Source organism: Monodelphis domestica, chromosome 2, assembly GCF_027887165.1.
Source record: "Monodelphis domestica isolate mMonDom1 chromosome 2, mMonDom1.pri, whole genome shotgun sequence".
Classification (NCBI taxonomy): Eukaryota; Metazoa; Chordata; class Mammalia; order Didelphimorphia; family Didelphidae; genus Monodelphis; species Monodelphis domestica.
The window spans coordinates 399,146,616-399,160,618 of NC_077228.1; the positions used below are offsets into that span (position 1 = coordinate 399,146,616).

At 33.8% G+C, this 14,003-nt stretch overlaps 1 protein-coding gene across 2 annotated transcripts in view; it reads left to right on the forward strand.

Annotated features, from left to right (window-relative positions):
• Positions 1-13,376, forward strand: part of RSPO3 (R-spondin 3) — a 115,964-nt gene extending 102,588 nt beyond the window's left edge. Inside the window, exons 5-6 of one of the 2 annotated variants that reach the window (XM_056818732.1) lie at positions 9,426-9,595; positions 11,191-13,376. In XM_056818732.1, coding sequence (XP_056674710.1) covers positions 9,426-9,595; positions 11,191-11,226 — 206 coding nt within the window. In that variant the 3' untranslated portion in view covers positions 11,227-13,376. Of the gene's footprint in view, positions 1-9,425; positions 10,756-11,190 lie in introns of those variants that run through there. The other variant, XM_007484517.3, reaches the window with a different exon arrangement.
• Positions 13,377-14,003: the final 627 nt, after the last annotated feature.

The following is a 14,003-nucleotide window of genomic DNA, read 5'->3' on the forward strand; positions in this document are numbered from 1 at the left end:
GAAAGAAAGAAAGAAAGAAAGAAAGAAAGAAAGAAAGAAAGAAAGAAAGAAAGAAAGAAAGAAAGAAAGAAAGAAAGAAAGAAAGAAAGAAAGAAAGAAAGAAAGAAAGAAAGAAAGAAAGAAAGAAAGAAAGAAAGAGAGAGAAAGAAAGAAAGAAAGAAAGAAAGAAAGAAAGAAAGAAAGAAAGAAAGAAAGAAAGAAAGAAAGAAAGAAAGAAAGAAAGAAAGAAAGAAAGAAAGAAAGAAAGAAAGAAAGAAAGAAAGAAAGAAAGAAAGAAAGAAAGAAAGAAAGAGAAAGAAAGAAAGAAAAAGAAGAAGGAAGGAAGGAAGGAAGGAAGGAAGGAAGGATGAGAGAAAGAAAGAAAACTTTCCTGCATGTACACATACAACTGAAGTCCTTATGCTAAGCCCTCCTCCCACTTTGCTCTGTTTGGGCATTTCAGGAAGGGACCACAGGCCTGGGATGTGATATTACTGGTAACAGTGAAGAGAAAAGACTTAGCAGCACATTTTGGCTTTTTAACGAAGCCAGCTTTAATTGGTTTGAGTCACAGATTTGATACTGTTTACTCACTGGGATTTCTGGCATGTGGAATATATTTTGAGTTTAGGGATTTTTTTTTCTTTTGGAGCAAAATAGATGTTTCCCAATTTACTCCAGAATGGCTAAAGTTCCAAGGCTCCCCCTAGTGGTAATCAACAAAAGTCTGGTCATAGAAATACTCAAAGCTCCATCAGTTTCAATACAAATACTTGTAAACATAAAGAAAAAAATATTAATTTATATTCATAATTCTGTCATTCTCAATAAGTGACTTAGATAACCTTAAGGACAGCTTCTTTTTTCTAAAATAATAGGTTTCTTTCTAATTCAACTGGTCTGGGATTGAGTTCTAAGTGAAACACTTACATTTTATGAACACTTGCTATTATAAACTAGGAAATTAATCAAGTTCTACTTTTTATTCTGATGAGTCTTTTCCCTCATTTGAGATTTTTATACCATATGTAGATCTCAGCATGATGGGATGGAGAAAATAAGGGTATACATTTTGTAGAGTGAGTCCCTCATTATGCTCTTATTTCATACATTTATTGGAAAACATTTATTGCCTACTAGGTATCAGGCACGATTTCAAGGGCTGATGGAGATAACAAAGTTGAGCTAAGAGCAAGTCTTTGTTCTGTCTACTTTCATACATAGCAAGGGATTAGGATACAAACATTGTTAACTATAATTCAGAGCATCATACACATTGTCAATTATTTTAAAACCCACAAAATCATTGCTTGGCGATTATTCCAAATAGGTCTCTTCAAAACCCTCACTGTTTTTAAAGTGATTTCTTGAAAGTTAAGTCTCCAGTTGCTGGTAAATCAGTAAACATATTTTACTTTCTTTAGTAAAGAATGTCTTTCTCATAGAAATAAAACTATTGAAATTAACTATGCAACCTTGTGAGATGAAATAATCCTATATCACCTGGTTATGCCTTCTTGTTGTCTTAATGGTGTCTAATTTGAGGATACAGAATGGAGAGTCTATGTGTGTTTAAGTACTTAGAAAATAGATTCATAGTCTGAAATATTTTATTTATTTTCAAGTTTTTGTTGGGTTTTTGTTGTTGTTGTTGTTGTTTTTTCTGCTGCTTCTATGTCCTATTATGCTGGTTTACAATTCTAGTCTAAGCCAGTAGAATTATAAACTCCTTCAGATTAAGAACTGTTTTGGATTTTTTTATCCTTGCATCTCTAGGGCCTCATTCAGGGATGGTCACATGGTAAGAGTATAATAAATAATTTTAGAATCTAATCTTAGCAAATGGAGAAAGGTTGGTCTCCCAAGTAATGTTTTAAAAACTAAAGCTGAAAGAGAAATCCCTTTCACTGACCACATGATTAAATATTATTTCAGTGCTAAGGGGAGTTTCCCCTTTTATGGGATTTTGCTCAAACTCCACCCTATTGCTGGAAAACCAAGGCAAAGATGAAGATTATCTCAATTGTCAGAGGACCCCACACCCCTATCTCTGGCAAAACAACAACAACAACAATAACATCAACCCACAGTTACTGGAATGGTACATATATACAAATAATGCTTTAAGAAAAAGTAGATGCCTCATTTGCAAAACTACAAAAATGTTTAGAAATACCACTTGCCTATCAATGAAAATTTACTACATCAATAAATAGTAGAGATGCCCCCCTTTTAGTCTACCAGTTTTATATTGGCTAAATTAACCTAAATTAAATGTGATGTTTAATCTACTACAGCTATATTTCTACTATTAAGCACTTTTATTTGATTTTACATTCTTGGATGTATCAGTGCAAAAGGGAATTTGATATTTCCCACAACTAATGCACAGACTATCAGGAAAAATAAAATCCTATTTCTATATTGTGCAATAGCTGTCTGCTCAACAGTAACTCTATCCAATGTGCTAGTTTCCTGTTACTTAAATTCAGCCCCTTCCCTCCCCCCAACCACCTCTTAGACTAAATAGTTATTCCTTGGATAATAGAGCAATAATACTGAGTTTCAGGCAACTTCCAAAAATGTATCTGCCTGTCTTAAAGAATAATCATATCAGTTTGCTAATAAGCAGAAATCCATTACATGTTGAGTATGTTGTCACAAGTGGCTAAGAAAAATATAAATCAATCTGTGAGCAAAGAATGAAAAAAGTACATTTCTAATGTGTCCAAAACATGATGGTTGGGCTCACAGCTGTAAGATGTTGGACTATCATCAAGAGAACAATGTCAAACACTAAACTTCTGGATGATTTCCATCAAAATAACATTTCGTTTGGGGTCAATAGTTTTTACAGAACTTAGGAATAAGATTTTTGCTGACATTTTTTCTTTCTTTAGAATCAAATTTGAACACCTCTAATAAGTTCTTCAGAATATAAATGTTAAATAATTTAACCTTTTCATCTCTCTTAAAACAGACTACATATTGAACACTTCCTTATTTTGATTATTACCACAGTTGGGTACAAGTTTGTAGAGTCCAAGTAATGCTAAATTTCTAGGAAGACAAAGGGTGTTAATCTCATTACATCTGGTTCCCAGGTTCAATTCAATTGGAAAAATATTTTTTAAATACCTACTATGTGCCAGGCCCTAAGCTAGAAGCCAGTGATACAAAGATGCAAACCGCTTATTGCCCTTGAGGAGTTTACATTCTACTTTAATATTTTAAAAGTTCTAAATGTGAAGTCCTCATGGGTTTTAGAGCTTCAAATAAACTAATTGGTCATCAAATACAACCTTATTTTATAGAGAACCACCAGAAAGATTGTATGAATTGTCCAGGATCATATAGGCATTCATTTGAATTAGGATTCAAATATAGGTCTTTATGTTACAAATTCCACTATCCCTGAAGCACTAAAACATAGAATTTATGCAAAAGAGCATTTGCATTTAGTATTTCCAGCCTATAACACTAACCATATTTTTAGAAAAATCCTATATTTATGTAATTTGCTCATATTAACTTAGTTTAATCATGAGAGTTTTCTGAATGATCAGTCTTTAGGCCATGTTCCACTCAGATTTCCTCCTGGAAAATCAGAATTTGGATCATGTTTATGTTTTTGCCAAAAAAAAAATGCCCTCAGATCCTATGCAAGCACTCAGGCTAACAAAATCACAAATATGATTATAGTTGTAACAAGATAGCTGACATTTTTGTAGTACTTCAAGATTATTTCAAAAGAAAGATTTTTATTTCACACAACAGATAATTCAAAGGAATAATTCCATAGCCTATAAACAATTAAACTTTTCCCTCTAGTGATCATTAGTCTTCTCCATGGACTTATTCAGTCCTCCAGCCAATTAGTACTATCCTGACTGAGTCCTTTTGCATAGAGAAAGAATTCTGTATCACTAAAGTTGAACCTCTGTTCTGAACTAGCACAACCCGCAGGGCTCATGTAAATGCTCTCAGCAACTAGAATATGCCTTCCAAAATGCAGATCACTACTCATCCATGCCTGCCCATCTTTTATGGTTCTTGCTGGTGTCCTCCCAATCTACTAGGGCCTTTCTTGATTTCTCTAGGTATGATGAGGATACCAGTTGAACACTTGGGTTATCTACCTATCCTCTCTCGCCCTTGACATATGATTAATCCATCTTCTTTTTCTATCATACTAATGGTATAACTAACTCCTATTCTTCTTTCAAATTTTCTGTTGGTTATATTTAGTAGCCTGTTTCCCCCCATATACTGCTCTATTACCTTCTATAGGATATTTATTTCCAATTCTGAATAAAATGTGGTCTTCCAATGTCTCTTAGTCATATATAACAATTAGTCACAGTAGCAATAAAAAGCTAGTCTTTATTTGTGCCTTCTCATAATTCTTTGAGCCCCTTTTGCTCACTGATTCTCACTTCCATAGTTCCCTGTTTGGACCAAAGTCCTTGAATCAGTCCTAGTATGCCTCTATTTAATCCTAGAATACTTCCATTTTTTTCTTTTGCTGTTCCTTCACTATTGATAATATACATTACTATAGCTCCCAAGTTGAGCCAGCTATTCTGGAGTTATGGACTGCAATTCCTAAGGATATGTCATTCTCTGAAAGGGAAATGTCAATGATTATGTGTATTACTTCTCTTTTCTATTTTCTTTATCCACATCCCTCTTGCACCTGTATGCCCCTCACCAGCACCATTTTAAAGTAAAAGTTTAAACTAAAGTGTGAACTAGCCATAAATATGAGTCAGAAGGTCACTTCAGACATTTTTCTTTTATTGAGGGATTTTACATGTCATCAAAGAGATATTTCTTTAGGAAAAATTTAAGTGTTTCATCTATATTTTGCGAATTATTGAACAACAACAATGGACAATGTGCTTATTTCCTACTGGTTATTCATCTAAGATACTTTTACATTATTTTATATATTTTACATTAATAAACTAACATCCTTTATACCTTTATAAGAATGGTAGAGTTGATATTCAGTGAACAAAATGTTTCAATTCAGTAAGATAGTGAAACCAGTAGACTTGGTTTTATTTATGGTCCAGCCCCATATTCCCAAACCTCCTAACTAGTTTGCTGCAGCTCGAAACTCAGTGAGAGATAAGACAAACTTACTGGAGTAGGTTTTAATAAAGAAAAGAAAATCCTTCTGAAATGGAGTATATTACTAAAAACACAATGGAAAAGTAGCTCTTCATTATTATAAGTCATGGAGTCAGGAAGAGAAGTTGTATCCACATAGAAAGTGGTATGTATCTCTAAAGATGGCAGTGTACACAGTATTAACATTGCTGACTCACACTCATCAACTAAGGCAAGACTATTTGACATTTTTCAGCATATACAAATATTTCATTTTAATAAAATGTATTACTGCTATACAGCAATACTTGTCAAAACATTTGAGACAATGACTTCATGTAGAAAAAACTAAATTAATATTTAGATAGATCTGTATGTTGTAATTTTTTAAAGCTTTTTAATTTTATTTTTTGGTTTTTCACCTTTGTTTCCAAGTATCTTTTCTATCTTTCCTCCTCTACCCAGAAAGCCATCCCCTATAACAAAGAAGAAAAAAGTTCACTAAAATTAACTAAAACATTAACCAAATCTGATAGTATATAGCTTTCCTTACCAATTCTCCCCTACCTCTTATGCCATGCTATTTTACTTTCAGAACCCAGAATATATACTTAGCTAGTGTTTAGTCTGAAATAAATATTAAATCAAAAGACTCATAAGCTATATCAATGCTACATTTTTATTTTGATGTTCTCAAAAACTATCTACATAACAATAAATCCAACTAAGTGGGGAAAGTCAGTTATATTAAGTGCTTCATAGACCACAGAAATATTTGGCTATAATTTTAATCACATTGAAAAGAATTAAATAGACTCCATTAGCTACATGTTCTGGTCCAGCCTGACTTTGGTCGTTCCATAGGTTCATTAGAGTTTAGAACAAAATGGGACGTTCATAGGCCATGTAATATTTGATCAAAGGAAGTTTACTCAACAATAACATGGAAAGAATATTCATCAAAGATATAGCACTGAATTAAGTGGGCAAAACTCCTTGCCCTCCACATTTGCCTCACTGGTACCAGGTCAGCACAGCTGAATCTCCCATTCCTCATGGACTGAAAACCTTAGATGCCTGGTCTAATGAAATATAAAGTATGGATTCATTAAGATTTAGGGGGAAACTACTCTAGCCTATATGGCAGAGACATTAGTAAATATTGGTCCTACCATACTGCATAATGATAGTAATAATTCTCAATTACATGCCACCTTCAGATTTGAAAAATACTTATGAGTTAAGGACAGTCACTATGGTCTGCATTTTATAGAAAAGGGAATGGGATCAGAGGGATTAAGTGACTTGCCTAAAGTCAGTCAACTATTAAGTGGTAGTCAGAACTAAAACTTTGTTACTATTCATATAAATTAAATGCATCAAACTGTATATAATCTAAAATCCTAGATACAGAAATCAAGGCCTTGACCTAGCTCTCCAACTTGTTCTACTCACTTTCATGGATCCACTTGTCAAAATACATCTTCCCAGGGTATACACATCTCTATATCTTTGCTTATAAAGTTCCTTCTGACAGGAATTTCTTTCCTTTACATTTATCTGACTCTTGTCCATTCTTTTATATATATATACCTTACCTTAAGTCTTAGAATCAATACTAAGTATCAGTTCTAAACAAAAGAACAGTAAAAGCTAGATAATTGAGGATGTGACTTGCCCAGGTCACATTGCTAAGAAATGTCTGAAGCCAGATTTGAACCAAAGGCCTTGCATCTCCTGGCCTGAATCTCTATCCACTGAGCCACTTACTTGCCCCTTGACTATTCTTTTTTTATTTTTTATATTTTTATTGATTTTATTAATTATTCCCCATAACATTTTTATTCAAAGATTTTATTTTCCCAATTATATGCAATAACAATTTTCCACATACATTTCCCAAAATTATAAGATCCAAATTGTCTCCCTTCTTCCCTTCTCTCCCCACCTCTTGGAGATGAGGTAAGTGATAGTATTAGGATTATACATGTATTACCATGCAAAATATATTTCCATATTGGTCATTGTTATAAGAGAATACTGACATAAAGCCAAAACTCCGAAATAAAACTACAAATAATCTAATGTAGAAGATAGTATGTTTTCATCTGCATCTGACTCCAAGAGTTCTTTCTCTGTAGGTGGATAGCATTCTTTGACATAAGTCCTTCAGAATTATCCCAGATCACTGTATTGTTGAGAGTAACTAAATTGTTCACAGTTAATCATCATACAATATAGCTGTTACTGTGTATAATGCTCTCTGAGTTCTACTTATTTTGCTTTGTGTCAGGTCATGTGGATCTTTCTAGCTTTTTCTGAAATCATCCTGCTTATGATTTCTTGTACACTTGCCCATTTTTAAAAGCCTGGTTCAAGTACAAAATTCTCCATCAATTCAAGTCATCTATCCCTGTACACTCCAGTCTAGAGTAAGCTTTGCTTCTTCTGGATACCTTTAACAAAAGTGTTCCATCATCAAGCTACCTAGTACTGTTAACTATCTTTTCATGTGTACCTGTCTTCTTTATTCAGGGCAAGGATCATATCTTTTATCTCTTTATTCTTCTCTACCCAAAACACCCTATCCCTCATTGCTTTGCATATAGAATGAACTCAGTCAAGATTTGCTGATTGATAACAGAAAGATGAGTCTTATGGGATACATTTTTGACTAGTATTGCAAGAAGAGAATTAGGGATTATTTAAAAGATCATAAATGGAGAAATGTTAACTTAAGTTAAAATGATAAGAGAAAATAATATCAACACAAGTTTATATAATAAAAACATACTTATATTCACTGTTATTTCTACTTTCAGGCTTTCAGCATATGAATAAATTCTTATCCAGAAGCATGTTACATATGCACATAATGAATAAGTTAGAAAATGTAAATTGCTAATGGTATTACAGATGTAATTTTAAGAAATAGGATAACAGTTTTCCCTCAGAATTGGCAAGCAAATATCCATATATTCTTTAGATTTGTGTTTTTTTAAGAAGTATTTTTTTAAACGGTTATATTAAAATGTGACATTTTCCATAAACTAGATACACTTGAATGAAGTCCTATAACATCAGGTTCAAAAGATCAGGAAAAACTGCCAATATTCAGTGTCAGCATCATCTCTACCTTTCAGCTTCCTAACTTCCTTCATGTCTCAGCTCACACTCTACTTTCCACAAAAGACCTTCTCAAGCCCTCTCCATGCTAGTGCTTCCCCTCCAAGATTATTTCCAATTTACCTGTTGCTAAGAGCAAACCATTAATGTGAATGGGCCTTTTAGGTACTTAGGTGAATAGGAAGCCACATCAATACAACCAGATACAATAAGAAAGACAAGCCAAAGTAGACAAAAAGACTAATCAAGTCCTGGGGACAGTTTTGCCTCTTTTTAAGAAAAACTAACCTAAACCATGAAGGGAGAAATGCTTTCAGGAAGAAGAACTTGGTTAACTATTGATCCTTCTTTACATATAAAAATAGAGAGACAGACAATGACGAGGATTGAATAATGAGATATAAGAAAGATATTATATGTCCAAAGCAATTTATATGTTCTCTACCCCATTGGAATGTGAACGCCTTGAGGGTCAAGAATATTGAATCTTTCAAGGGTTTACCACAGTGGGGGCAGCTGGGTGGCTCAGTGGATTGAGAGCCAGACCCAGAGACTTGAGGTCCTGGGTTCAAATCTGACCTCAGACACTTACCAGCTGTGTGATTTCCATTGCCTCGCTCTTACCACTTTTCTGCCTTGGAACAAATGCCCAGTATTGATTCTAAGATGGAAGGTAAGGGTTTAAAAAAAGAGTTTAGCACAGTGCCTAGTGGCCACAAAATAAGCAGTTAGGTAGCATAGTGGACAGAGTGCTAGGGATGGAGTCGGAAAGACTCAGCTTTCTTTGTTTCATTCTGCCCTCAGACACATACTAGCTGTGTGACTCTGGGTAAGTCACCCTTTTTGCCTCAGTTTCCCCATCTATAAAATGAGCTAGAAAAGGAAACCACTCCAATATTTTTGCCAAGAAAAACCCAAGCAAGGTCATGTTGAATCAGACATGATTGAAACAACGGAACAACAAAGTCTTCAGTAAATGCCTTTTGACTTGCCTTAGATTAACCAGCTATTTTTTTTTTTTGGTGAAATAGTGAATATCTTTACAACTAGGGAAACATCTGATACAGAAGATTCATTGCACATAACCCACTGAGTTAATTGGATTTTGTAAAACTTAACATAGCTGAACTATTAAGTAAATATAAATGTGTATGTGGGTTTGCTTTTTTATTTTTTAAATGGACTTGTATATCTTTTGTTTTTAGGAAAGAAAGGAAGAGAGAGAAAAAGAAAAAAGCTAAATAAAGAAGAAAATAAGGAAACAAGACCTGAGAACAAAGGCCAGGATCCCAGTTCAGAATCCCGAGATCAACGGGAAAATAAAGACAAACAGCAGCAGAAGAAACGAAAAGTCCAAGATAAACAACAGAAATCGGTATTAGTCAGCACTGTACACTAAAAAGGTCTCATGTGATTGTTTTAGACTTATGATGCTGCTATCTCCACCAGATTCCCAGGACAGGTGCTCTAGCCATTAGAACCACAAGTGGAAAATGTTACCAATTACTGTTACATCTAAACAACATTCCAGATAGTTCCTATACTCTCCATACAAACATAGTTAATAACCAAGACATTCATGAGCCATGAGTACAAAGAAATCTAAAGAAGGGATACTTTCAAGGGATTATCCTATACGCTTCTGTGCATTTGTAAAAGAGACCTAAGAATTTTTTGTACATAATTATTAACAGGCTAAAAGATATAACATTATAATGATGGCATCTGGAGAAGCAACATTTTTTCTTTGTAAAATAATTTTCAGGCTATTGTTTTAAGTAAGAAGCAAAAGAGATGTCTACTAAGTCAAGGCACAGTATCCCTTCAAAATAAATGGTGTACCACAAAAATGGGAGTTGGGGATCAGAGAAGGAAGAGACAAAAACTATCAAAGGACAGTGGAAATCTAAAGTTCAACAGCTCTTTGTTGTTTTCTTGAAAAAGATATTCAGAATTAGGCCCTGATATTTTCTGTCCTGTGGTTTATCAGAACTGAACTGTTTTAAAATTGGTTCCCTTGTACTTATCCTGTACTCTTGACTGCAAGAAACCCTAGAGTGGATAGTAACAATTATGTGGAAATGGGGAGAGGAAAAAAGTGGAAGAAACTGCTGGGATGGAGAGTATTTTTGTGCTTCACAAAACTGTGAAGGACCAGTGGTTCTGCTCCAGTGGAGCAGCACTCTAATCTCTAAGGATATATGACGGGTTTCTCCTTCATCAGGGCTCCTGTCTGGGCTGTCCCCGGAGTCATATAAACTGCGAAATGTATCTACACTACAAACCTTACTTACAACAAACAAACCCATATTTGTAGGAGAAAAGGCTGAATTAATAAAGAACAGAAAATAGAGCACAGAAAATTGTAACATGTTTTTGCAGTTGTGTCTTTTTTCCCTCTCACATTGGGGGGAAAATGCTTCCTTATCAGCTTTATGACCCATGAGGAATCCAAGGATATTAATTCTTTAACAAGGTATATCTAGTGGGGGGTAAAAGCCACCATAATAAATATATTTGTTGATAGTTTTTCAAGTTCTGCTTATTTTTTTGTTTTATTTTAAAATGTAATATTAACCATTGGTTTCATTAAGGGAAAATGTATTCTTTCATTCATGTATCCCTGCCAAGTCAACTAATCTATTTCCTCTCCAATCTAGAATGCATTACTGCCTCCTTTTCTTAAAAAAAAAAAAAACTATTTTCATTTAGACATCTAAAGTTTTATAATTTGTTAAGAAGTATTTATTAAGGTTTTTTCTTAATTTCATTTCATTAATCCAAGTTATACTAGCCCAGGTATAAATCCTAATTACAAAATTATTCTAAATAATGACTACTAAGCCCACTATGTATTTCCTCTCCTTTCTTAGATGACTTAAAGTTGCTTCTTAACTTAGTATCTTTCCTCATATGCCAACTCTTTCTATTGCTTCATCATTTGGCCTTTTCTTCTCCATATTTTCTCAGTCTATGGATCTCTTTGGGGGATTGACATCACCATAACTGAAGGAATCAGCCAGTGTTATTGAGAGGAGACAGCCAACTCCAGGATGGAACATCACTGAGTATGGAGCACAGAATTATACTCATCTATATTGACCTTCTTTTTGTAATAGATGGGATAAAATACCTGCTCAATCATTCTTCTTAACCCTGTCAAGGTTGCTGCTTTCGGAAGACTTTAAAATAAATTTGGCTTTTGGTTGTTAGTACCAAGGCACTTCTCCATCTGTTCTGCCCATATAATGTGTTTCACACATATGTGTATGTAATACAGATGTAAACATGTGCATATACACATGCATAATATATTTGTGGAGTACACCTATATCATATACATGACATGTGTATATAGGCATAATATGTATATACTATCCACATATGTAGATATTGCATATAAATACATGTGTATATAACTATACATATAAAATACATTTGTGTATTTTATATGCATACATACATGTACCTATATATCATGCATGTATATTATGTTTCCATTACCAAGGCATAAAACTTTAAAATGCTTTACTTCTTTCTTATTTCAGCATGTTCATCCATTGTCTTACAGGTGTCACTATTAATTATAATCGATATTCAAAATATAATACCTCTTTTATCTCCAAAGAAGATTTCTATGCTAACTCTGAGGGAGAATATAGCATTGCTCTAAAGAAGCATATGGAAAAGGACTATGGCCCCAAGTTTAGCACTTTAGCTTGGTCTCACATGATACCCTCTTCTAGCTGTTCTATTACTTTAGTATCATTTCTCAAATGAGTTAGGTTCCTTTCTTTATCCACAGATTTATTTAGACTTTCAATAAGCCTGCACTGAATATCTGCTAGTTTCCTAGCCTTATTCAGTTACTCTATAGTATAGGTGAACTGAATGCAAGCAGTGAGTATATCATTTTTGTCTTTGTGTCCTCTAGTCTATGGTATAATACCTTACACATAGAAAGCACCTGATAAATGCTCGTTGGATTGGAATAGATTAGTAAGATAAAACTGAACATTATCTTGGCAAACATTAATGCTTTTTCTCTCAGACAAGTAGTTTGGCTCATTCTCTATGTCTTTCAAGGCAGTTTGCTTTTTCAATTGAAATTGGATTCTATCAATCAACAAGTATTTATTAAGTATACCCACTATCTGCTAGACACAAGGCATACCAAGAGATAAATTTAAAAATTACTGTCTCCAAGATGCTTATAATCAAAGGCAGTTTAATAATCTTACTCTCATTAAAGCTGAACAAAGAAAAATCTAACACTATTTTGTAAAAATATTAAGTAAAATATGGATTTCCAAGTAAGATAAATTTGTAAATACTGCATCTTTTTCTTTCTTCCTACTTCTACTTCCTCTCTCTTCTCCCTATATAATATGTGCCTATTCATGGATGAGGTCTCAAATTAATCTCAATCAATAATCTGCTATAAGCCATTGATAAATATGTTTTAATTTGCTGGCCATTGTCTACTGTGCCCTTCAACTATATTCCTGCCCTTGATTTTTCCTGATTGGACCAGATGCTAATAAAGGTCAGATATTGCTCTCTGTACCTACCCCTTTGACTTCAGCTGCAGTTACCATGCTTGTCCACACTAGTCTTCTACCCAGTTCCTAAAATCTAGCAATTGACTAAAGTCTTTCAGTGATAGAGGCAGGGAATAAAGTTGTTTTTTCTTCCTTTACTTGTCATTCTACCCTGTTCCTACTTTATGATGTCAAGAGTGTAAAGATGGCACTTCTTCAAAAGATGTCAGGATTTCAAGTTGGAAAGCATCTTGGTGATTATCTACTCTACTGTCCTAATGGATGAAATAGCCTATCCAAGTTCACAAATTTAGCAGAGCAGAGATAGAATTCAAACCTTAGGGTTCTCTAACTCCAAAACCAAGTGTCTTTAGCCAAGACACTAAAGCTACCTCCAAGCTTAGTCAATCAGTTTCTCCATAAAAAAAAAAAATCCTAGGCTTTCAGTTTGACTGTTTCTTGAAGCTCTTTAAATAACAGCTGTTGTTCTTCTTGGAAATCCTTAGCACATCAAAAGGGTGTTTAAAAAATACAATTAGCATTGGGAACAAAAGGGTAAATAAAAACATCATTTATCGCTTTAGTAGACTCAATAAACACCATTGTTTGTTGACATTCATTTTCATTTAAATAAACAAACTATTAGTTTGAGAATTAAAATGTTCACACATGTAGACTTTATTAATTTGTTATTGTCAATTATGGACTCAAGTTCTATCATAAAGTATACGTAATTCTATGTTAAAGCAAAACTTCCTAATACTAGGATCAGCTAAACAGGAAACTCATGATTACTGAACAATGGTTGGATATGAACCAAGAACTATGGCTAATATTAAGGAAGACTGATCTCAACTAGGTTTCAGGTCTAACTTTATCATATATGAATGCAGGCATACATAAGATGTGGATATAAAACAATCAGACTGATTCCACAAGTCACACAAAAGAGCTAGTCTTATTGCTATACGTGACATATGATCATATATATGTAATTATTGATAGGAATTGTTATCTGTGACAGCGTCATTGAAACCAATTTAAGAATGATCTTTCAGTGTTTTCAGATGCGGCACATAGTAGGTATTCATTGAATGTTTGTTGATTCAGGAAATTAATAACAGTTCTCACTCCATAGACAATGAATTATTATTTTATTGTATGCTATATTTTCCTGCTCCTCTTTACATTGATTAGTTGTGTGGCCAGAGATAATCAAATCACCCCCTAATTATGTGACAG